At 39.1% G+C, this 26315-nt stretch overlaps 1 protein-coding gene across 2 annotated transcripts in view; it reads left to right on the top strand.

Annotated features, from left to right (window-relative positions):
• The first annotated feature begins 13725 nt into the window (after positions 1–13725).
• RAVER2 (ribonucleoprotein, PTB binding 2) overlaps positions 13726–26315 on the top strand; it is a 113203-nt gene continuing 100613 nt past the window's right edge. Inside the window, exon 1 of one of the 2 annotated variants that reach the window (XM_077120710.1) lies at positions 13726–14094. In XM_077120710.1, the coding sequence (XP_076976825.1) occupies positions 13870–14094 (225 nt within the window). In that variant the 5' untranslated portion in view covers positions 13726–13869. Of the gene's footprint in view, positions 14095–14231; positions 14475–26315 lie in introns of those variants that run through there. The other variant, XM_077120711.1, reaches the window with a different exon arrangement.

Raw genomic sequence — 26315 nt, 5'->3', positions numbered from 1 at the left:
GTCCTAATTTTGTACTCAAGAATTTGTGCATGTGACCATGTACAGGGTTCATGGACTCTGTAAAGTGGACTTTAGACAGACTCCATAAATTATTGGCTGCTCAAAGCCTCCACTCTGATAGGGTGCTGTGATTACTTGCTACGTATCAATGCCAACTCAGGTGGTGTGTCCGGTAGCCCTTAAGATGTGTGGATATTCCCTTTTCTCCAGGCATTTGAGTAAATGGCTATATGTCCCTTTGGGACAGGACTGGAAAAGTTCTACTTGCCTCTGAGATGCAAAGTTCTGCCTCCCAGGAACTCAGCCACCTCTTCAGTCACTGGATTCTTGATCTGAAAATTCAGGTCTGGGAACTGAACAGTGAATCTTGAATTTTTATTGGGGCAACTACCCTCATTCCTGCTTATCCATCCTTGCCCATTTCTGATTATAATTGTTAAATGGCACTCCCATTGAATTTCCCCTAGGGATACCATATCCTATTAATGATTTTCACAACCTCCCTCTTGACATCTCCTTCACCCATAAGAGTAGCTCCAATAATGGTAGTCTCCTAGCTTCTAGCAGTTAAGTATTCTACTTGACTTCTGTCCTTTAGGCTAGCATCCCTATGGCAACTCATAAGCCCAACTCTCTGGCAACCTCAGCCCTGGCCTTCTGAGGAGAACCACCACTAAACTTCTTAAAGATGCCAGTGTCCCTCTCACCAGTGCATTCCTGATGGTCTTGGAGAATGATGTATCTGCTTGGCCCTCCAGTGGAACATAATTCCTTGTTGGGTCTTCTAGCCTCACATTATAAATCCATTGAATAATATCTGTTCCCCACTTCTTTTTATTCCTTCCTCCACCATCTGCTATGGCAACTCAGACATTTCAACTTCACAAGCCATCACCTCCAGGCTTCTACCCATTTCCTGAGGAGTCCTTTCTTAGTGTTAAATCCCGTGTCCCAAGAAAATGCTCCAAGGCTTTTAGAGAGCCTTTTAAACTTTTTCTGTTTGTTTTTTCCACCTTGCCATTTCCTGTTTGTCAGTTCGCCTTTGTTTTTCATTACCTCTCTATAGAGCATCAATAGAACTCTGAAATAAGCAGCCAACTCCAGTATTTTGGAAGCATTATTTTCTTCATACCTTTCAAATGCCTAAGTCTCTACACTAGCAAAGCCACTTCCCTCCACCAGGATGTTTTCTCAGATCACAACAAGTGAAATATTCAGCAATTTTATGGTCAACTTATGCCAGGAGTACCCATCCCCCACATTCCACTTAGGAGCAGGTCCCCTTGTCATCCTGCTGAGAGTGAATCAGTTCCCAAATTCCATTTTACTGCCTCCTTTTTTGGACCACTTCTACCAACTGTGTCCTCTGAGAAGCAGACAGTAAGCCAACTTTGACATGAAAAATATTTGTTGGGAAAAACATTTGTGAAGGATAAAGGGGAGAAAGAAGAAGAGTAAGTAGGAAGAGGCTTCAGATCATACTGCAGGTCTGAAACCTATGAAAAGAAGGGAAAGGGGGAAGATAGGGCAGGAAGAGCCCTAGGCTGCAGTACAGTTCTGAGAAAGTCTTGGCCATGCTGATGGCAAGTCCTGAGCAGATTACCCATTAGAGGAATCATGTGTCAGACAGAGATGGCCTGGCTTCAGTACCCCACTCTGCTCAACGGTTGGCTAGGAGAGACCAGCAGGGAGCATGTCCTCAGTGTGAATGCTGCAGATTCAGAGGTGTGGCAGCTGGTTAAAGGGTGTCAGCCAACTGTACTTCATACAGTGTGTTCTCATAAATGGAAATCTGAGCAGGATACCTCCACAATCGAGTCTAAGTGTCAGGAGCAGAAAGAAAAGAAGCCAAGGCCAGGAGACCAGGTAGAAAATGGAATGGAATGGGAGACTGGCAGGGAGCATTGAGAGTAATAAGCATAGGGATATACAAATTTTACCAAACATTTACATAGGTATGACTTGGTGAACTGGTTTAATATTACAATAAGCACAAATGAGCCTATGCAGGTACCTGGACAGCCATGAGAAATGAGGCAGGAGATAAAGAAGGAGACAACAAATTTATAAAAGTTGGATGGAAAATTAAGAAGGCATAGCTGTGTAGAGCTATTTAATGTCAGGGGAAATCATCCTATAATTCTCAACAGACCTGGGAGGACAATTATCATCACAAAAAGATAATCTAGGTTGAGAATCATCTGTTTAAAGAGGTAAATAAATACCTCCCTGTTTCTGGCTGCTAAAACAAACACCATGTAATGGTTTGGCTTAAACAGTGAGAATGTACAGGCTCATGGTTTTGAGACTAGGAGACATCCAACATCCAGGATGTCATCCAGGCATCGTCAAGGTGATGCCTTCTCCCAGAAGACAGTGGCATTCAGGGGCTGGCTGCCAGAAATCCCTGATCCTTGGTTTTTCTGTCACTTGAAAATGCACCTGGCAGCCTCTCCTGGATTCCCAGTTCTGTTGACTTCCAGTTTCTGGGTGGTTCCTCAGGCTTCTCTCTCTGTAGCCTTCCCTATAAGGCCTTCTGTATTAGGATTAATACTCATTGTGATTCAGTTGGGCCACAAATTGAATACTTTGAACTAACCTCATCAAAAGGTCCTATTTACAATGGGTTTATACTCACTGGAATGGACTAAGTTAAAAACATGTCTTTTCTGGGGTACATGGCTCCAAGCCACTACACTCGTTAATGTAATGTATGTATTTTTAAAAGATTTTCAACAAGATTTTATTTTATTTGTTTTACCATCACATACTTTAGAGTAAGAGCTTTAAAATATTTTAAAAAATGTGTTTAGATTAAGACAAAAGGAAAGTCTATATACTTTGTGGCTCTATTTAAACTAAGAAAAGGCATTTGTATTAAGGAACATCATTTAGTTGTGGCTTTTAATAGACAATGTGTTTGTGGCACAAAATTAGATTTGAGACTATTATGTGCTGTTAAATTTTGAGCAGCAAAGCATTCATCTCTCTGTTATCATCACCACCACCATCATCTGACCCATCTTATGTATCCTTATTACTACTTACATCAATACTTTCCATTCCCTTGATGGCTTTCCTAAGTCTGGATGCAGTACGGAAACCAAGTATTTGGAGACAGACATGGGTTCTTGTACTCAATCTGACTCACTCTAGCTTCATGACATTAGGCATTGTACTTAACATAACTTTCAGTTACCTTAGCTATAAGATACTCCCATATATATATATATAATATTATTATAATAACCACTTCAACTGTGCCTGTGAGAATTAAATAGATGTAGTCATCTATGTGGACTACAAATTTTAGTGGCCTGCCATTCTTCCTCTTCTGAATGGAAAAAAAAATGAGAAGGCATAAAGTTCAATGCATCCAACTTTCCTATAATAGACTTCTCTCTCACCCCTACTACTTGATTGAAGTCACTCTTATTCAATGATACCAGGAGCTTCCTAACTGCCAAATATGATTCCCTCCTCTTCAGGCTTCATTCTGTTTGTCCCCTCTGCTGCATTGGCAGGTTGGCCGTCGTCTCCTTGAAATATTTTGCTTCCTTAGCTTCTCTGAAGCTCCTCTTTCCAAGTTCACATCCAATTGTTTCCTTTCTAATTTTTGTGGTTTCTTTTATGGCTGGTGTGTCATGGAGTGCAAGGAAAGAAGGGTCAGAAGCAGAGAGCAGTGAGTGGTGAGTTGGTCCAGTTGTGATTCAAGAAGCAAGGCCAAAAAGCAACCAAAGTCAATACTGTGAAGACAAAGGAAGCCAAGGAAGGGATGTGGCAAAAGTTATGACCGAGACACTAGAACCAAGGTTTAGGATCTGGGGTACTCCTCTAATGCGGTAGGAGACAGGAATATACGGAGCAATTCCAAACGGAAGGCAACTATTTTTATTTGATACCTTGTTAATTTTCACCTGGCTCTGTTTTATAGGCTAGCACATAGGTAGTATAAGCAGAGTCCTAACGGGACTGCTAAATACCATCCACTTTCTTTTCCTTCTCCTTGCCTAAAATAATGTTTTCCCCTAAGGTTCTTTTTCTTGGACTTTTCATTCAATCTACATGCTCAGCCTGGATGATTTCATCCTGTCTAATTTTTTAAATACCAAGTTCTCGTCTGGCTACCGTTTATCTTTATTTATATGACCTGCAGTGTTTTAAGCTTTGCAATTGAATTTGGCGTCCTTACTTTCTAAACTTTGTTCTGTTTCAATTGTAGGATCACCACTTTTCCAACCTTTCACATTAGAAACCACAGTGCCATACTTAACTTGTTTCTCACTGCTGACACCCAATATGTCATCAAGACTTTAAAAAAAATTAAATACTTATTAATTATTGTTATTAATATCATCAATGCTATGACAGCCTTTTAGGTAGCCTTTGGGCTGGGCATTCTCCTAAGCTCTTTATATACAGAACCTCATCTAATTCTCATAGCAGCCTTTCATCATAGCCTCATGGGTGATGTTATTTTCTTGGTTTTAGAGAAGAGTCTGTGCTTGGCATATTTAACTTCCTCATTTTTTTCAATAGCTTGCTCTGGTTAAATAATTGAATCTAGGTAGCTTGACTCCAGCTTTTGCTCTCCTCACCATTAGATTCTGCTTCTACATTGCTCTACCATATTCCCCTCAGAAAAGTCTCACAAATCCAGTCCTCCTCTGGCTACAATACACCAGGCTATATATTTGGACTGAAGAAACAGGTGGGTTTGCATTGGACATCTGGGGCTTCTCCCTGCCTGCTGTGTGACTTTAAGCAAGCTACCTGAATGTTTGGCCTTTGATTCCTCAATGGTAAATAGTTACAGTGTTAGCTACTTCATGGGTTGATTATAGAGTTGAAAATGAAATAAAATAAAAAAATAAAGAAAAGAAGAATAAAAGCTTAGGTAATCTTTGAAAAGTGCTATATGCTTAATTGCTGTTATTGTTATTATTTTACTCCAGTACAAGCCCTGAAATGTTCTTACTCTGTTTCAAAAAATTCTTAACTGATCTCCCTGACATATGACACTATTAGTCCCTCCATTGTCATCAGAACTATTTTTTTAAACTTATTTTATTGTGAAAAATAACATATACATAAAAAAGCAATACGTTTCCAAGTCCATCTTAACAAGTAGTTATACAACAGACCTTGAAATTTGATATAGGTTATATTCTTCGAGTTTTCATTTTATTCTAGCTCTCTAAGACACTAGAGACCAAAAGGAATATCAGTATATTGATTCAGCAGTCATATTCGTATGTTAAATCCTATCTTCTCTATTATACTCTTTCTTCCCTTTTTCTTTCTTTTTTTTATGAAAAATAACACATATACAAAACAATAAATTTCAAAGTACATTGCCACAAATAGTTGTAGAACAGATTTCAAAGTTTGGTATGGGTTATAAATCCAAAATTTTAGGTTTTTGTTTCTAGCTGCTCTGAGGTTCTGGAGACTAAAAGAAATATCAACATACTGATTCAGCACTCATACTCATTTGCTAAACCCAACCTTCTCTGTTTAACTTAAACCTTCGATCTCTCTGTTACTCTTTAGGGGTACTTAGGCTATGGCTATTCTAACTTTTTCATGTTGGAAGGGTCCGTCAATAATATGGGATAGGGAGATGTTCTGGAGAGGCTGGTCCCTCTGCATTTCAGGGTTTATCTGGTCTAGGGACCCGTCTGGAGGTTGTAGGTTTCTGGAAAGTTACCCTAGTGAATGGAACCTTTGTAGAATCTTATATAACGCCCTAGGTGTTCTTCAGGATTGGCAGGAATGGTTTTGGTTGGGGTTTGGCAAGTTATGATCATAGCAATGTCTAATTGAAGCTTGCATAAGAGTAACCTCCAGAGTAGCCTCTTGACTCTACTTGAACTCTCTCTGCCACTGAAACCTTATTTGTTCCACTTCTTTTCCCCCTTTTGGTCAGGATGGCATTGTTGATCCCACAGTGCCAGGGCCAGGCTCATCCCTGGGAGTCATCTCCCATACCGCCAGGAAGACTTTTACCCCTGGATGTCATAGTGGGGAGGGCAATGGTTTCACTTGCAGAGTTGGGCTTGGAGAGAGAGAGGCCACATCTGAGCAACAAAGGAGGTCCTCTAGAGGTGACTCTTAGGCATGCCTGTAGGTAGGCTAAGCTTCTCTGCTACATACATAAGTTTCACAAGAGCAAACCTCAAGATCCAGGGCTTGGCCTGTTGATTTGGGTGTTTCTAACACTTGACACGGTATCAGGGGTTTCCCCAGTGGTAAAGTTTAATAGTTCCATATTGTTTCTCCTGTCCCTCAAGGGACTTTGCCAATACTTTTTGATTACCTGCTTAACATATTCTGGGATGTATGCAGGCATTACATTAAACTTTACAGTATTAAAGTCTCTCATTCTTATTCTGGGCTCCCTGTGTTTGGATTGTTTAAATAATCTATCCAGACAGGCTGAGTTAGATTATGTGCTAGTGAAAATTTAGGTTCTGTACAAAATAAACCTTTTTCCTTGGTCTCAAAGACTAGGTGAAGTTCTAAAATACAAACAATGTCTTCCTTACCCTGTATTCTGAATTACCTTAATCCTGACCTGATCAGCTTTGTTCTTATCTCTGTATACTAGGTTATACATATAGAAAACAGCCCCTCAAAATCAAGAAGTAACAATTACCACTCCAGACTAAATGGGACTGCTATATGAGCTTACAGTCTAGACCCCAGTTTTCTTATGAGTATTTTCCAAATCAGATGATACAATGTTTGCTCTTTTGTTTCTGACTTATTTTGCCTCACCAAGTGTCCCACAGGTTCATTCACACTGTTGCATGCCTCACAACTTTGTTCCTTTTTGTAGCAGCACAGTGTTCAATCATATGTTTCCACCATCATTCGTCAATCTGCTTCTCAGTCAGTGCATCTTACAGCCACCTCCATCTGCTGGGCCTCATGTATGATGTCCAAAGTCAACAGTCCATCAATTTTAGATAATTTCATTGTTCCCAGGAGAAAGATAGCCGATACACACACTCTCACCAAATAGAAAGTCCAAACCACCCCCTAAATCTTATCTCTTCCCCTATTATGTACTGCTGGTATTGCTGTGGTACTGTTGATGTTTTCCTGTTAAACTTGGCCCATAGCATGCAACAGCAGTTTTCCCCTATATCCCAAACTTCTACGCTCTTTGTAAAAGATTATCCCTTTGCAGTAGTTCAGGCAAGAACTTGCTTATATTTGCAGTGATAATCAGTGGGACACATGAGCCTTTACAAACCTTTTCAATCATGTTCACCTTCAATATTATTTATAGACCCACTAGTGAACCGCCTTCACTTCTATCTATTCCCTTACATTTAAGTTCAACCTCATTAGCTAATTGTTCACCCATCTCAAGCTTCTGTGTATTTCTATGTTCTGTATATAAGCCTCTGATTTTACCTTTACCATGGTCATAAAAGTGGAATCATACAGTATCTATCCTTTTGTGTCAGGCTTATTTCACTCAGCATTATGTCCTCAAGGCTCGTCCATCTTGTCATGTGCTTCAGGATGTCATTTCGTCTTACTGCTGCATAATATTCCATCATATGTATGTATTACATTTTGCTAATCCACTTGAGAACTTTTTTTTTAAAAGCTAAAACTTATATCACTTCCTCGCCTAACAGGCTCTGATATGCCTCTTCTCTATGGGATTGCCTTTTATGTCACGTTAAAGCAATGACTTAAAATGAAATCAAACTTCTTAAAATGGAATAACATCTGCTATTTTCTTTTTATTTCCTGCTACTTTTAGAGAAGTATCATTTCATTTATTAGCAACAGATTTTCATTCTTTTGTGGACACAGCAGTCCCTTTGATGTCTCTGGGCCTCTTTCTATTCCTTGTTTCAGTACCTGCCCCTTTTTATATAGAAAACTCCTACTTAGTCCTCCAGACACAGCTCCTCACGATGCTTTTTCTTATCAAAATCAAACACTTTTCTGTGCTACTAATAGTACTTTATTCATATCATTTATTATACTGATTTGCAATTGCTCATTTTTGCATGTATTTTCCCCAGGGAAAGGACCACATCTGAATAAAAATCAATCAACTCTGATTGACTGTATAAGATCAAGTATATTGTAAGCACACTTTCTCTCACTCTAAATGTGTATATATATTAGAACGAATAAGTGATAACTAATAGTGTATCATTCTTACAGTTTGCAGCCTTTATACATATTTAATTTATTGTCATTGTACTATCATAATATATGTGTAAGATTGTTTTAGATACTAGAGGGAAATTTTTAAAACTATAAACTGACTAATTAAATTTTTCCAACATTTTCCCCAATCATTGAGCTTTATAAAACAAGGAAAAATAACCTCAATTATTAAAATATAAAGGCAAAAGTGAATATATAGCATATGTTTTAAGTACAATATAATTATATAGATGATGATAATCACCTGTGGATATTGGTAAACACATTGAAGCTTGAAAATTGTACTCCACTTCAAGTTCAGATTAAAGTATTCTTTTACTTTGCCACATAAGCTATTATTTAAAGAGTCAGGCTGAAACCTGGAATGAAGGCAACTCTTTTGAATTATAGTAGCATTTCCAAGTCTTTGCAGCTTCTACTAATTTTCTCTTCTGTGGCAATACCAGTCAATTCAGGTACAAATTTAAAATCAATAGATTCTATCATTCCCCCAGTTTCCTTGAAACACAATCAAGCAACAAGAAGAGATGGTTGCTTTGTACACTAGAGCTGTATTAATCCAAAGTATGAGTAATGACTCTTTAGTGGATCATGAAATTAATTTGGTGTATTACCCCAGCAATTTAAAAAAAAAAGGAACAAACAGAATAGAAAATATTAGTATGCTGCATGAGATGTGTATGCTGTTTTGTGAAATCTTTATTTTGTGTGTGTGTGTGTGTGTGTGTATTTATTGGTGGTGTGACATAAAATACATTTTCCACATATATAACTTTATTTGTCACTGGATTGGGTCAAAAAAAAGTTTGAGAGCCATCATCCTACAGGACTCAGCAATATTGTTCAAGGAGTGGAATTCATACTGAGAAGCCACTTAATGAATTGGTTTAATAACTTCAAAATATTGTGATCATGTTCCAGTTGGGGCTAAAAACCCTTTTACATAATCTTAACCCATAGAACATAATTGACCCCTTATTCATTCACCAGACTTGGCTTCAAATAACATTTAATTTTTTCTCAAAACCGTTTAAGAGATAAACACTTGCTACTCCAGAACTATGCAGAAGAATTGGCTGTAGATTCTGAAGTCAACACCAACAATGTAGTTCCAAAAATGTTTTGAGCAAAAGCTGCAAATCTTCCAAGGCTGCTCCTGAAGTTTCTGCTTGCATGTGTATTACCACATTTAATTGTAATTATTATACATTTTTTTTCCTAAAGGAGACTGAGCCCCTATAACCCAGGAACCTTATTTTATTTGCTCTGTTATTAAAGCCTTTATATATATATATATATATATATATATATATATATATATATATATATATATATATAGTCTAGTAAATAATGGACATTTCATAAATGTCAGGAAGACGGTACTCATTTATGTAAATGCATGTTCTGAGAAGTTAATGAATGGCTCACGGTCATAGCATATACTCAGGCTATTCAAGCTTTTGCCCATTTTAATAGAATATGCTTTTTGAAGTCTCTCAGTGCTCCCAAACAGGGCTTTATTGGAGTTTAGAAGTCGTAACTTTTTGAATCAAAGGAATAACATGTAAAACAATTTAGACCAAATTATCAGGTTCATAAGCAGGGAAATGAACCCTATCATACAATGCTTGTGGTAAGGAAAACTGAGGAAGGTAGTTTAGAAATACATATCAAAAACTTTTAAACATGCTATCATCTGCAGAAATTTTTCTTCTAGTTTACTCCTTGGAAAATTAAGGATGGTCAATATGGACACAAGGATATTAAATTCAGTGTTGCTTACAAATAGAAAAATAACATCTCATAATATATGATTAGTGAAATAAGTTATGGTGATATCACAACAGAATAATATGTAGCCATGAAAAAATAACGATGTTCAATTACATTGGCATGGAAAGATGCTCAGAAAATATGCTCTGAAAAGCATGTTATACTGTTATTTCTAAATTCTGAGACACTGAGCTTTGGGTATATAATCTGGTTGTTCCCAGAAAGTCTGGGTGTTTGTGTGACACCTGAGACCCAGGGTTAGAGCTCTGAAGCTGTGAAAGTCAGCATTATCCCATGCAGCAATTGTCAACAAAAAAAGAAAAACTACAAACGAGATCAGACTTCCACTAGAGATATTAATGAAACTGCTCTGGATAGAACTAATGGAAATCAGAATACAGGATAAAGGATGATATGATCTATATATTAAAACTTCACTCAGTGGCTCAGCAGGCAGAGTTCTCGCCTGCCATGCTGGCGATCTGGGTTCGATTCCCGATGCCTGCCCATACGAAAACAAAGAAAACTTCAGCTTCTCTGTGAGACCAAAGAAGCAATGTTTATTTGGTGCAGAACTTATATTTTGGGTAGCACATTATCTAATTGACTTGTACAGTCAGTTTATTTGAACCTTTCAATTACATGGAATCTTGAATACAACGTGAGATCTTGTTGGTTTATACAGATTAATGTGATAACCCAATATATCCCAGAGTAATTTGGGTAGAGAATAAAAAGTATTTGCAAAGTCCCCTTGGGAAACTGGGGAGAAAGGAGGAAATATTCCCCATCTGGGGAATTCCTGATACTGTCGCAAGCAGTAGGGACAACCAATTCAATAGGCTGAGTTCTTGATCTTGGGGTTTGACCCTATGAAACATTCCTGCAAAGAAGAAGCTAAACCTACTTATAATTATGCCTAAGGGTCACCCCCAAAGAACCTCTTTTGTTGCTCAGATGTGGCCTCTCTCTCCAAGCTAACTCAGCAGGTGAACTCACTGCCCTCCCCCCTACATGGGACATGATTCCCAGGGGTGTAAATTTCCTTGGCAAGGTGGGACATGACCTCATGGGATCGAGAAAACCTTCTTGACCAAAAGGGGGAAGAGAGAAATAAAAGTCTCAGTGGCTGAGAGATTTCAAACAACGTGTAAAGATTACTCTGGAGTTTATTCTTATGCATTCTATAGATATCCCTTTTAGTTTGTGGTGGATTGGAGTGGTTGGTACACAGTACCTGAAAATATTGGAACTAGATTCCAGTACCCTTAACTCTTGAAAATGATTACATAACTAAATTGCTTTTACAAATGTGACAGTATGATTGTGAAACCCTAGTGGCTGATGCTCCCTTTATCCAGGGTATGGACAGATGAGTTAGGGGGAAAAAAAGGACAAAAATTAGATAATAAGGGGGATAAGCGGTAAAAGAAATTGGGTAGATTGCAATACTAGTGATCAATGAGAAGGAAGGGTAATGGGTATGGGATATTTGGGTGTTTTCTTTTTTCTTGTTATTTCTTTTTCTGGAGTGATGCAAATGTTCTAAAAATGATCGTGGTGATAAATACATAACTATGTGATCCTATTGTAAGCCATTGATTGTATACTTTGAATGGACTACGGAATGTGAGATTTTTCAGTAAAAATATTTTTTAAAAAATCAATTGACCACTTTAAAAAAGCATGTTACATGCTTAATGGGTCCAGAGTTTCTGTTTGGGATAATGAAAACATCTTGGTAATCTATGGTGGTAATAACAGCACCGTATTTGTTAATTTAATTACAGCCACTGAAATGTATGGTTGAAAGTGGTTAAAACAGGAAATTTGATGTTGTGTGTATATTACCACAATAAGAAAGCAGATTTCAAAATTGTGAACTGCAGAATCTCATTAAAAGTTTTTGAACTGAAATTCACACAAAAAGTAATCATTTAGAGTGAATAATCAAATAGCATTTGGTTCATTCATGATGTTGTACAACTTCTACCTCTATGTAGATCCAGAATATTTTCATCAACCCCCCGGCCAAACACACAAAAAAAAACTCTGTACCCATTTAGCGGTTGCTCCACATTCTTCCTTTCCCTCAGTCCCTGGCAACCACTAAAACGCATTCTGTCTTTATGGATTAACTTATTCTGGATATTTAGTGTAATTTGAGTCATACAATATATGACCTTGTATGACTGGCTTTTTCCACTTAGCCTAATGTTTTCGAAGTTCATCCACCTTGTAGCATCTATTAGTACATAATTCCTTTTTATGGCCAAGCATCAACAATATGTGTCCATATATATATATATATATATATACACACATACACACCACAATTTGTTTATCCATTCATCAGTTGATGGATTTTTTAATTTTTTTCCATCTTTTGGCTATGGTGAATAGTGCTGCTGTGACCATGTGTGTATGGCAGGTTATCATTTAAAGAACACAAATATCTTCTTAACAGATGAAAAATTCAAGAATATCATCAGTCATTACTTTTGGGTGGAGTGAATCTTATGTATTACTTATTATTAGATAGTATTGATTAAGAGTATCAGGCTTTAGAATTAAGCAGACCAGTCTCCAATTCCTCATATCTCAGGTGAGGAAAAGAAAATCTACTTAATTCTTATGAAAGGTAAATGAAATGTATGTAAAGTACTTAGAAATACCCGAGGGCACATAGTAAGTGTGAACAAATAGTATGTGCTTTTAAGTAAAATTTGTATTCTTTTTAGTTTTTGTACATTTATTGCATTTATTCATTCACTTTGTAAATTTATTCAAAGCACTTTACCTTAACAGAATACATATTGCTGCTAAACACGCTTTTGCTGCGAGTGTGTTTGCCTGCTTAAGTTGCAAGTTGCCCTTTGCCGATGGATCACTGGGGGGTGGGAGCCAAATGCTGGCGGGGTGTTTGACCTGCTATCACTTTGAGTAAGGACTACATAACTTTCCCTTAAGTTTCCATTAAAATGATGTTCCAAGTAACATATTCTCCAGCCCTCTGCTATAGTTCCTCTTCCGTTCTCGTCTTTGTCTCAGCATCGCTTAATATGTCGCTTTCACGACGTTCATTTCCCATTGCATTCATTTGACCTCTTTAGGAAGTGTACAACAGGGACGGCTTTTCCTACACAGCCAGGGAAATGGTCGGCGATTAGGTTTTACCAAAAATATATAATTCCCCCCAGAATATCCCTCTTTTCACTTCCTAGGAAAATCTCAATTTTAATTTTTCTTTGTAGGCTCAAACTTCTTTGCCAAATGTGCATGCACATCTTGCACTAGACAGAAGTGTGTGCGTGCGCAGAGCTGCCGGGAGGCGCCCTGCGCGCCCCCCCGGGGCTGGGAATCCTGACTTCGCGTTTGCAGCCCCCGACCCGCCACGGCTGGGAATTTCGAGGGGTGGGGGTCTTGGGAGAGTTGCAATGTGACGTGGGGAGGCCCCGCGGGGACAGGCGGCTGGGGTGCGCGTTCGCCCGCGAGCCCACAGCCCAGCCGGGCTGTCCGCTGGGGCCTCGCCCGAGGGGGAGCGCGCCCGCCCACGCCAGCGCAGGTGTCCGACCCGCGGCGCCGGGGCCCCGGCGGGCGGGTCGGGGAAAGGGGGCAGGCGCCGCCTGTGCGCGGGCCCGGGGGCCCGAGGGGGAGGTTCCCGCGAGGTGGTTCTCAGGCTCCTCCTGGCGCCTCAGGTTTCCTTTCCCCGCCCGTCAGCGCTCACCCCGCCGGCTGCAGGCTGCGCCGCCGCCCCCCTCCTCCCCTCTCCACGGCTGGGCCCGCTCTCTCCGGCCTCGGTCTGCCTCGCCCCGCCGGGGCCTCCTCCCGCTTTCTCTCTCCGCTTCCCCGCGATCTTACAGAGCAGCCCTCAGGCGCGGGGCGCCCGGGAAGATGGCGGCGACGGTGGGCGGTGGCGGCGAGGGGGGCGCGGGCCTCGGCTGTGCCGCGGAGCCGGGGCCGGGCTTTTCGGCCGAGGCGCGCGAGGGCGCCAGGGGCCCCGCGCTCGCCGCCCTGCACCCGGAGGAGGTCGCCGCGCGGCTGCAGCGGATGCGGCGGGAGCTGAGCAACCGCAGGAAAATCCTAGTGAAAAACCTGCCCCAGGACAGCAATTGCCAGGTTCGGGGACGGAGTGTGGGGCGATGTGTCCGGGGGTGGGGGTGGAGGGGGGCGACGAGAGGGGGCGGGGCGGAGGAGAAGCTGCGCCCGGCGTGGCCGGGATGGGACGCGGCGCCTTGGAACCGTCGGGGAAGGAGGGTGTTGGGGCAGAGTGACGAGGACGGCTCCTCGCTTTTGCATAGCCCTCTGTCACCCTGAACGTGCGGCCACCCAGCGAGGGAAGGTGGCAGGTTGGGAAATTGAGACTCCGTGAGCCGAAGTTGCTGGTCCAAGGTCACGGGGAACCGGGGCGGCTGCCTCCAAGTCCGGCCCTCTCTTTCCTCTCCTGCGGTCCAGGAGTGTGTGCGGGAGAGAGGACTGGGAGGTTGTGGGCGAAAGAGGTGAGGCTGAGCTGTGGAGCACACACTTGGGTGCTGAATCTTCGGAGGCAGATTCAGAGAGGCGGAGGGTCCTGCCCGGGATCCCGGGACTCGAATGTGCCTTGGGGGGCGGGGTCTTTGGAGTGCTGGGAGTTTGGCTGTTGCAGAAGCACTTGACCAAGTTTGTATGAAACATCTCGGCTCCTCAGTTTGCTAAGGCCCCTGAGTAGAGAAGTTATCATTGGGCTTTGGGGAGCCTCTCTGCCATGCCAAGTACTGGAGATTTATTCCTCAATGACTCTAATGGGGTTTAAAAATAGGCTACTCTATGTCTTTGATACAGATTAACTGTTGCTTTCAGATTGGATCTCTGCCATCTGATTACCTTTTTTTTTTCTGATTGCAAAAGTTACATGTTCATTGTAGGGAAATTCACAAGCACAGAGGGAAAACATAGATATTACTGATTTCCTGATATTGAAAGATCGCCGTTGGGAGCATTGCATACGTATCCTTCTTTCTTTTCCTATGTATGTGTATATGTATTTTTGCTTTCCAAAAATTTTGATTTTTCAGAGTTTCTTAATTGTCTAGATGTTAATGTATAATTCACATATAGCTTGATTTTATATTTTATGTGTGGTGGGGACGGGGTGCTGTCCTCAGTAGAGGATGAGGGAATATAGTGAGAACAGTTGTGTGTGTGTACATATATGTTTTCTAGTAGTTGCAGAGATTTGGGTGAATACATCTAGTTCCCCTTGTTACTGGCCACATGAAATTGCAAGAGGGCTGACTATTGATGATTGTAAGGCTGTTCTTTCACCTAACCAATAAAGTAATGAGATCAGTGCCTTGTTACTATGTAATTAGACCCTATGCTTTCACTCCGGATAAATGTGAACATATAACCTTATAATCCATATGCAGGAGGGGCCATTTCATTTCAAATGCAATGTAAAAACAGACTCTTGCTAACGTTGTATGGCTTATCCTTCTCTACCGTTTTCCACTTCCGGTAGTTCAGGAAATGTTGTGATGCTACCTGTGAGACATCTCCAATGGATTGATTTCATGGAATTTACTTTCCCTCCCCTCCCCGGAAAAGTACAGCAAGGGAGTTTGGGAAGAGGAAGGCTTGGAGGAGGCAGAAGGCATTAAAAAAGAAAATTAAAGGAGTAGCTCTGGGCAGATTATCTAGGAGAAGAGAGGTGGAGAGGTGTTTGGTTTTACTTTGTAGAATATCAGCTGTGTTGTTTTCGCATTTCCTTGCGGTAATTCTGAAAATATTTAGATCCAGAATTCTTGCTTTGTGTTCTTGCTTTGCTGTTGGATCTTTCTCAGGAGACACTGGTATAGTGATGGACAGAGGCTTTATGAAAACTTCATTGTGATTTGTATTTTTCAGGTATTCTTTCTCTGTTATAAATTTATGCTTAGTCTAAGTTTTTCTGTAAAGTAGCCAACAGACACTATCAAATAAAATTGGTGTAAGATCTGTATGTCTAGATGAGATTTTTGCTGCTAGGTGAGGTTCTTAAATTCTTATGCCAGGTTACATGTTTTTTGATCATGTTCAGAGTTTCATCTTAAAGTGAAAAAAGTTGTTAGAAACTGGAGATTTGTTTCCAAACTTGTCCTAGCACCTGTTTTTTCTATAATAACTTCCATAGTAAAAGTGTTATTTTTAAGGTTTCAAATATTTAGTTTTAAAATCTAAAAAGACCAGTGTTTGATTACATTTAACTTTTGCTTAACAGTAATTTTTTCTATTACTGTCAGTCCTTTTGCTAGTTTCTGATCACAATCATATTACCACTATTAATGCTGTGTGTTACAGAAATAAGTAGAATAGGCCAAACTGTGCTAATTTCTAAAAGTAAATAAAAGACAATGTTCTCTAGATTATTTAGATTGATAGCTGCTATTTTTAGTGGTCCAATAAAAACATCTCCTGTCTCTCAAGTTGTAATATTTTTATGAATATATTCTGCATGAATTTTAAAATTTTATCTTGTATCAACTTCCTGTAACAATTTTAACATCTTGAATATCACATAAGGATCAAAGACATTTTTAATTCTGGTCCTCAAACTGTATAGTTTTGTTTTAATGTCTGTTTTTTACTGTTAACTTACTAAAGAAGGTGTAACCATTTTATTTTGTGCCCTTTAGCTAAGTCTATATTAAATCACATGGGGTTAAAACAACATATTTATCCCTTATGAAATGACTTGTATGGTTTTAAAAAAGGTTACTATTTTTTAATCAGTTACTAAGTAATCAGGTATTTGAAATACTTAAATTCAAGTTATTTTCCAAAAGAATCTGTGTTTTTCAATAATTTAGTCTTGAATATCACATAAGGATCAAAGACATTTGTAATTCTGGTCCTCAAACTGTATAGTTATGTCTCTAGAGACTATCCATTGGTAACTGATTAGTAGGAGCCCAATAATTTTTAACCATTTTGGAAACATGGATATTTTCTTTATTAAACAGAGTTTTTATTGATCTTACTGAAACCTTAATTTGCAATATAACAGATTTACAGTAGCATCTCACATACCAGTCTTATGATTAGAAGGCACTCTGGAAGTATGCTTAACTGGGAGCTTTTAAAGTTACATGTATCAAATAATCGCTCTAAAAAATGAACACCTTTATATTAATAAGTTCTCAAAAGCACAGAGCTGATCCTGTTGCTCTCCTGCTTGAAAAAAAAAAAACCTGTGGTTCCACATTCTCAACATTGCTTCTCGAAGTTTTCTCAAATTGTCCCTAATAATAGGGAATAGGGAACCTGAATGAATCTACCTCGAGTGAAATTGCTTTGATGTTTCATGTTGTGTCTGAAACATTCAAATTAATTTTATATTCTGCTAATAAGATTGTATTTAATATAAAAACAGTGCTTTAATTTAACTCCCCTCCAAATTCTTTTTTGTACGCAGGACACTTAGGGAAGATGCATCATATTTATCCTGGAGCTTTCCATGCTCTTATATTGCAATGAAATACTTAGACCTCAGTTTGACAAACACAACACAATAGCATAGAAATCTAAGATTTTAGGGTTTATGTGATCTGGCCCCTACCTCCCTTTCCATTTTCATTTCTTACTAGTTCTGCATTGTATTCTGTTCCAGCTTTATCAAGCTATCTGTTTTTTGTTCAGTTATTAAGTAATCATTTAAAATTCATTTAAAAATATCAAGCTTCCTAGATCCCCAAGTGCTATGTGCCACTCTGATTTCAGTATTTGTAGTTACATCTTTGAATGTTCGTGTTTTGGAATGTCATTATTTGAAGGAATGTATCAATGTTGTGAACACTTGTTCTCATTCAGAATATCCATTCTGTATATGTTTCTGTGTATATGCATAGTCTTTTGGAATTCTTAATTGACAAACTTTGATTAGTTACGGCAATGTCCTAACATATATTTTTATTGCATTTCTTTAAATTTTTTGTATCTTATGGTTAACCTGGTTCTGTTTCAGTAGCATTATTACATGTGTTTGAAAATGGAGACAAAGTAGTGTTTTACTTTCTATATCATTAACGTTAAATCAGTGTTTTCGTACATGTCTTATGAATGGTACAAGTGTTGTGCTTTTGTTATGTTACTTTAACATTTCAGAGAGATTTTATTGTGTAATGAGAAGAAAATGTGAAGTGCTTTGGGCTAACAGCCAAGATCAGTAATAGAAGAAACATTCTATTGTTTTACTTTGGATATTATTAACTTTCATTTCAAAGCACCCAATTATGGTAGTTAATTGAGAAGCTTGATGGTTAATTCAAGAGGCCCATTTCAAAGCATAGTATTATCAACTAAGCACTTAAAATCACAAACCACCAAAAGTAGGAAACTCTGGTTGATTTTGTTGTTAAAACATACTTACTCTTTTTTTTTCTTTTACATTCATATAAACAATAGGGCTTCCCTTACATACTTTGTGCTCTTTAACAGTGGGATTTTCCAATAAGTTATTTGTTTTCTCTCACAATATATTCAGTAATTATTGCCTCCCTTTAAAATAGGACGAATTTTCACCACTTTTTCCTGGATAGTATTGAGAGGTTTTCTTACTTTGATATATATATATTTTTTAATGGAGAATGCCACCTTGCTTACTTCCAAAGTTATTTTTCTTAGTATAGTATATAGTACTTAAAAGTTACCTATTATGCATTCTTTTGCTTAAAAATTGTATTTTGGATATGCAACATGTTTTCCCATAGAAAGAATATGGTAAATGGTAATTAGTTTTGCAGATGAGCATTTTAACATCTGCATTAAACTCTGATGCTTTTATAAACTGTAAGATTACACTAATAGTGCAATACATCCGATCACTTTGTATAGGAGCCTGGAAATCCAGGAGCAGAGACTCTTTAGCTGCAAACCACTGATGGCTCCTCCTGTGTCTTATGGCAGAAGCTCAAGAAGGAGCTGTATTTCAGGGAATTCCTCCATAAATAAACAAGACTCAGAATATCAGGGAAGCTTTAACTGAGATCAACTCTGATGGAAGTCTCTTGCTGCAGAAGGGTCCCCATCACTAACCTGAATTTTGTCTCTTGAACCTTCTATCTGCATTTATCTTAACTTCCTTCTAGCCACTGGCCCTTAGAAACTGCCTGGGCCCATTTCTTACCTGTGGACAAAAAGATGTATGCTTTGCAGTTCTTACCTGAGTAGAACCAGGCAAACGAAAGTACATATTTTTTTAAAAAAATAAAGAAAATAAAGTTATTTATGAACCTAAAGATCTTAAGATTGCTTATCAAGAACCCTGACGCTGTTTGTATTTTGTTTCCCTAAAGAGGCAGTTGGGAGGATAATAAGTGAGAAGTAGGACGATCAGACCACCTAGGACGCTTATCTGTACCGTGTATTTTGGCTCATGATCATCTGTAGACAAGGGTCTTTGCTCTTCCAGATCCACTCTCCATCCTTCTCTCCTGCTTTGTCCCCTGGAAGCTAACCTGTCCTCTGGGCTGCTAGCAAGGCCCCTGTAGCTTTCATCCTCTGCTCTTGTTGCATTTGGCCAGCGTGAGCCCCTGGTGGAAGGTAAAAGGGCACAGGAGAGAGAGATTTGGGGCATTTCCTCCCCAGCTCCTTCCCTATTGGGCAGCTGTGGGTTGGCTACTTCGCTCTATGGAAGGCCATAGTTTATATCCAGTGACTCTCAATACAGCTAAGCTTTCTGAGTTCATGTACTCACTTCCGTTGCCTTCTCAGGCGTAGGTGTATTAGGGGACTGTTGGTACTCGCAGGTTTTCTCTAAACCTTTGCAGCTAGTCTCTTTAAAAAATTCTCTCGAATTACTTAGTGTTTGAGTGTGCCACCTGTTTCTTGCTGAGACCCCGGGACTGTTGCCCACCTAGATTGCGTTCTCCCTCTTGCCTTTCATAGTAGCACCCATGTTTTCCTTTGAGGACCTTACTCTCATTATCTAGCAACTGTATGATTTGGGTGGGTTTCATACAGATTCAGGTGGGGTTCATACAGGGGTGACATTAGTCAATGGCATGTGGTTGAAGGATGGACGATAATCTGGACCTAAGCCCGTTGGTATGTGGGAGTCCCCTGGCCACAGTGATTGTTTCAGCCTGGAATAACAGGGAAGCCTAGGACTTTAGTTTGGTGGCTAGAGTAAACCTTTCTCTTTCTCCATCCTGGATGTGAATGCAGAGACATGCAGCCCTGTATGTCTGAGGACAAAGCAGACTTCCAAAGGAAGGATGATCTGAAAAAAAAAGAAATGTTGGGGAAAATGAGCTGGAGAGCTGATCAAACTCTATCTATAGCTTGACTTACCACTAGATTTCTCAGTTATGAAAACCATTAAGTTTCCTTTACTGTTTCATTTATTTCAATTGGGTCTTATGTTATTAGTAACCAATAGCATCTTAACAAGTAGAGCATTTTAATGAAAAACATAAAATGCCAGTGGCAGTAGAAGGGATGGGAGATGAACATATAACCCTTCTGCTGAACATATGATCCTACCTTACAGAGTCCTCAACACATGGATTTTAGCATGTTTTTAACACCTTTAGTTTCAAAGAGATTATTGCTTTATATAGTATCTTCCTCCAATTTCAGACAGCCTTCTCTAAGTTTATTATTTATATTGAATATATAAAACTTATTTCCTTGGAATTTTGATTTTTGATTCAACCTCTCCCCTCCAGCAACATGTAGAACTTATGATATTCTCTTTTTTGTATTTATAACTTCAGTTCCTTCTCACCACTGGTTTTTGGAATGTGATATCAAGATTCCTCACTGTTCTTTTTTTTTTTTTCACTGAACACACACCATTTGTCAGTTATCTCTTAAAAACTGGTACCCAGAATTGAGCATGGTAGTTTAGACGAGATCTTGTAATTCATCAAGCAGAACAAATATTTCCTTTCCTATGGTTATTCATAATAACAGTAATACCTTTTGTTTACTGGGTACCTAGTGTTGCTAGGCAATGTGCTTAGTGTTCCTTTTACATTATATTTACTCTTCACCACAAGACTTTAAGATTAGAATTTTGTATTCCTATTTTCAATTAGAATTTTTCTGGAAACAGATGCAGATATGTCATGCAGTTTGTCCGAGATCATTCAGCAGGGTGCTAGAATGGAGAACTGATGCCTGTCGATTCCAAAGCTCAGTTCTTATCCCACACTGTATTATAATTATAATTCCTCCAATATATTGCATAGATTTCAAAGGGCAGAAACCATGTAATATTTACCTTTGTATCACCAGTGTTTAACCTAGATCCTGACACACTGTGCTGTTCCTAGAAAAATGTAAAACAGGACCTACTTTGTTCCAAAATGCCGTACTTTTATTTATGTGTTTGGCATATAGCAAACTCAGGATTGGTTTATTAGACTAACAGATTTTGCAGTGTATGATTGTGTCAGCTTTCTTTGGTAATGAACTCACTCCATTAACTTACAATTATCCCATTAGCCAACTGTTTTGGCTTAATGAGTATCATGAAAGCTATATATCTTCACTCTGGGAAAGTGGTAATACTCACAAGCACATGAAAATTAGGATTCCATTTCAAGAGTTTCATAGATCTCTTAAACTGATCCTCGATCTCACTGGGAAATTGCAGACCCTAGGTGGAGAAGCACTGTTCCAGGCCAGTGCAACTTTGTTCACGTTTTAGGGATTTTGCCAGAGTATGGATCGCTTGAACAGATCCAAAGCTGCTTTTTGAGAAAAGTTTTCGTTAGAAAGTTCTGTGGCCCACATTTATACCTAGATGGGGTGATTCTCCATCTGGACAAGAATAGAAATCATGTCTCTTAATTCTTTGTTTTTATAAAAATGTCAGCTGTGTCCCTACATATTTAATATAAAAGCTTCTGGCTCTTGATCTCTCAACAATACATGACTGACATTTTGGGCACAGTGCCAGGTACCGAGTAGCTGCTCAGAAAAGTTTGTTCTTAGGAGGGTTTCAAGGAAATACAGTGCAGTGTATTCCCCCTTTATGTATATTAAAAGTCAAAGACTGGTATGAAGAATGTTTCTCATCTTTTAAAGTGATGTCGGTAATATGTCCATTGTGTTGTTGAGGGTTCTTTATGGTAAGAATTTATTACAAAGAAAAAAGTTTCTCACTTTCTTAAATTTTAGCTGTGCGACTCATGATCCCCTAAACTTGTTTTCCAGGCATTTGGTGCTTAATTTTATGCACATTTCCTATCATTATCTTCAAATTAATGAACTTATCTTCCTCTTCCCCATGCTTGTTGATTCTCTTCGTGAGTTTGGAGCTTTCTGTTAAACGTTTGTTACCACTCTGAGTTCCAAAATAGCATTAGAATTCGTTGGAATTTTTTGAGCCTGTATTTGTATGTGTGTTCGTGGTCTCTCTTCATGCCAGCCCTCCTGCCCCAGCCCACCCCACTCCACTCCCCATTCCCTGGCCAGTTGGTTTTTATATCTTTCCTCCACCCACTCCAGTGGTTATCTGTTGTTAGTTCCCAGCTACCTGTATTTCCTGGACTTTGGATGTTCTATAACCCTACCAGTTTAACCACTTACTTTTGATTCTAGCTTAGTCTTCATTTCCTTGACATTACGAGTTCTTTTGTGGCATTGAATGGTGATGGGCTTAGCTAGGGTAGAGGTGAAGGCAATGAACAAGAACATTTGAATCTGGGAACTTTCAAATTTTGAAGTAATCTCAAACTTACAGAAAAGTTGCAAGCACACTACAGAGCATTTCTTTTTCCCCTGAGCCTTTGAGAGGAGTATTGGCCTGATGCCTGTGACACTGAATACATTATTGTGCATTTTCTATAAATGAGGACATTCTCTGACAACCAAAATACTGCTGTCAAAATCAGGAATTAATATTGATGCATTCTTATTCTCAGGTCACAGTTAAGTTTTGCCTTTTGTTCCTGTACTGTCCTTTGTGGTGAAAAGATCAAGTCCAGAAGCATGCATTGCACTTAGTCGTGATGTCTTTGTAATCTCCTTTAGCCTGGAATAATTCTTCGGTCTTTCTTGACTTTCGGGACCTTGGCCCTTTTAATTTTTTTTTTTTTTTTACATGGGCAGGCACCGGGAATTGAACCCAGGTCCTCGGGCTTGGCAGGCAAGCATTCTTACCTGCTGAGCCACTGTGGCCCACCCACCTTGGCCCTTTTGAAGCTTACAGGTCAGTTATTTTGTAGAATGTCCTTCAGTTTGGGTTTGTGGTGATGTTTCCTCATGATTAAATTCAAGTCCTGTGTCTTTGGCAGGAATGTCACAGTGTGGCACACATTTTAGACTTGTCCATTGTTGTTAAAGTTAATTTTTATTACTTTGATTCAGTTTGATTAAGATAATATCTGCCAGTCTTCGCCATGTAAAGTTACCCCTTTTCCCTTTGTAATTAGTAAGGACATTGAGGATGGTACTTTGAGGCTATGTGTCAATATTCTGTTTCTCCTTCCAACATTCAATTTATTAATTTATATCAGTGTAGGCTCATGGCTTCGTCATTTATTCAGTAGGTTATAATCTGTTACTATCATTATTTATTTTGAGGCCTTAATTGTTTCACATTTGGGAGTGGGAACTTCTTTGAGCTAGCTCCTGTCCTTTTTTTTTATTTATTTATTTTTATTTTTATTTTTATTTTATTTTTTTTGCTCCTGTCCTTTTAAGTAAACTTTTTAAAAAATGTATTTTTTTGATAAATCTTCACACATATAGAGAGTACAAATCAGTGGCGCACAATGTCATTACATAGTTGTGTATTCATCACCATGATCATTTTTAGAACATTTACATCACCCCAGAAAAAGAAATAAAAAATAAATAAAACTCAAATATCACATACCCCTTACCCCTCCTTCTCATTGACTGCGAGTACTACAATCTATCCAATTTATTTTACCCCTATCCCCTGTTATTTACTTATTTTTTATCATTCATCTCTCAATACCCTGGGTAAGAGGAACATCAGACACAAGGCTTTCACATAATCACATTGTAAAAGTTATATCGTTATACAGTTGTCTTCAAGAAACAAGGTTACTAGAACATACCTCAGCAGTTTCAGGTACTTCCTTCCAGCCACTCCAGTATACCATAAACCAAAAAGGGATAGCTTTATAATGCATAAGAATAACCTCCAGAATACCCTCTTGACTCTGTTTGCAATCTCTCAGCCACTGAGACTTTATTTTGTCTCATTTCTCTCTTCCCCCTTTTGGTCAAGAAGGCTTTCTCAGTCCCATAATGCCGGGTCCCAGCTCATCCGGGGAGTTCTGTCCCACATTGCTGAGGGGATTTACACTCCTGGGGGTCATGTCCCACATAGGTGGGAGGGAAGTGAGTTCACTTGCCGAGTTGGCCTAGCAAGAGAGGCCACATCTGAGCAAAAGAAGAGTCTCTGGGGGTGAATCTTAGGCATAATTATAAGTAGGCTTAGCCTGTCTTTTATAGGAAGAAATTTCATAGGGGCGAACCCCAAGATTGAGGGCTCAGCCTATTGATTTGGTTGTCCCCACTGCTTGCGAGAATATCAGGAATTCTCCAAATGTGGAAGTTGAATATTTCCTCCTTTCTCCCCAGTCCCCCAAGGGAACTTTGCAAATACTTCTTTATTCACTGCCCAAATTACTCTGGGATGTATCTGGCCATCAGACTAACCTGGACAAACCAACAAGATCTCATGCCCTATTCAAGATTCCATGTACTTGTGGTGTTCAACTAAATTGACCATACTAGTTAAATTAAGAAATGTGCCACCCAAAATATAAATTTTGCACCAAATAGACATCTCTCTGCCTTTGGTCTCACACAGAAGTTGTAGTTTTGAAATATAGATGATATAATCCTTTTCCCTGTATTCTCATCTGCTTTAGTCCCGTCCAGGTCAGCTTCCTTCACATCTCTAGTTGATGTCTGATCTTTCTCAACTTTTAACCAGTTCCTGTATGGGGTACTGCTGACTTTCATAGCTTCAGAGCTCTAACTCTGAGTCTCAGGTGTCACATAAATACCCAGAGTTTCTGGGAATGACCTGGTTATGAACAAACAGCTCGGTATTTCAGAATTTAGAATTAACAGTTACAACTCCTGAATATATACGACTGCTGTAAGAGTTTACAATCTAGGACCCTTTACAATAGGCCCCAACCTGTAACCCGTGCTCTCAACATCAGTTCACCGAGTTTGAACTTTGTAATTAGTCCGTATGAGTGAGGCATGATAATATTTGTCATGTTGCTTCTGACTTAAGTAAATTTTTTAGTTTGGAATAACTTTAGATTTACAGAAACATTGCAAAGTTAATAGAGACAGGTCTCATATATCCTTTACCCCATTTCCCCTGAGGTTACCATCTTATATAACCGAGCCATTTGTCAAAATTAAGAAATTAACGTTGGTACATTGCTATTAACTGATTCAGATTTCATCAGTTTTTATCACAGGTGCCCCTTTCTGTTCCAGGACCTGGTCCAGGGCCCCACATTGCATGAAGTGGTTTAGTCTTCTTACTCTTCTTTCTGTGACAGTTTTTCAATCTTTCCTTGTTTTTCATGATCTCAGCAGTTTGGGTTAGGTCTTTTTTAGAATGTCTGTCAGTTTGGGTTTGTCTCATGTTTTTCTCATGATTAAAGAGACCTGAGCTGCAGTATCTTGTATCAGGGTTAACGTGGCTTATCACAGGTGATGTTAACCTTGATCGTTTGGTTCAGGTGATACCTGCCAGGCTGCTCCTCTGAAAGGTTTTGTTTTCTCCTTTCTTTATTCTTTGGAAATGAATTGCTAAGCCCAGCGCACACTCAGGGGAAAAGTTCTGTGTCTAGTTAGAATGTCCCCTTCATGCATCTTGAGCACTTCTTTGCTTTTTTTTGGCACAAAAAAAGTTTTTTTTGCAACTTCGGTTTGTACTTTCTGTGCTCCAGCTCTGGAATCAGGCATTTCATTAAGATCTAGTGTCTTTTAGGGGAAATATTATTTAGAAGCCAAGATCTGGGAGTTAGGTGTACTCATTGCTAGTGTGGTATCACTGCTCCCAGACCCTTCCAGGAGACAGAGCTAGAAAATATATAAATGTATGTATGGGTATATACACGCACATTTTTATCTGTATTTATTTCTGAATACATATTGAGTACATACATATTGAAGGGAACGAGCCCGTGTTGATTCATCAGTTCACAGTCTAACTCCGTAGAGTTCATTGTAGTTTTCATACGTTTTGTAATTGCAACTCCTTTCTCTGACAATGAGAAATTTAGTGCTCCTTATCCTTAATGTATTTACCTATTAAATACCCTCCTTTCTGCAGTGAATCTCCCCTCCCCCATGTGGATGCTCAC

This window comes from Tamandua tetradactyla, chromosome 11, assembly GCF_023851605.1.
Source record: "Tamandua tetradactyla isolate mTamTet1 chromosome 11, mTamTet1.pri, whole genome shotgun sequence".
Lineage (NCBI taxonomy): Eukaryota > Metazoa > Chordata > Mammalia > Pilosa > Myrmecophagidae > Tamandua > Tamandua tetradactyla.
The sequence above is the reverse complement of the archived record's forward strand: the minus strand, read 5'-3'. Positions and strand labels throughout refer to the sequence as shown.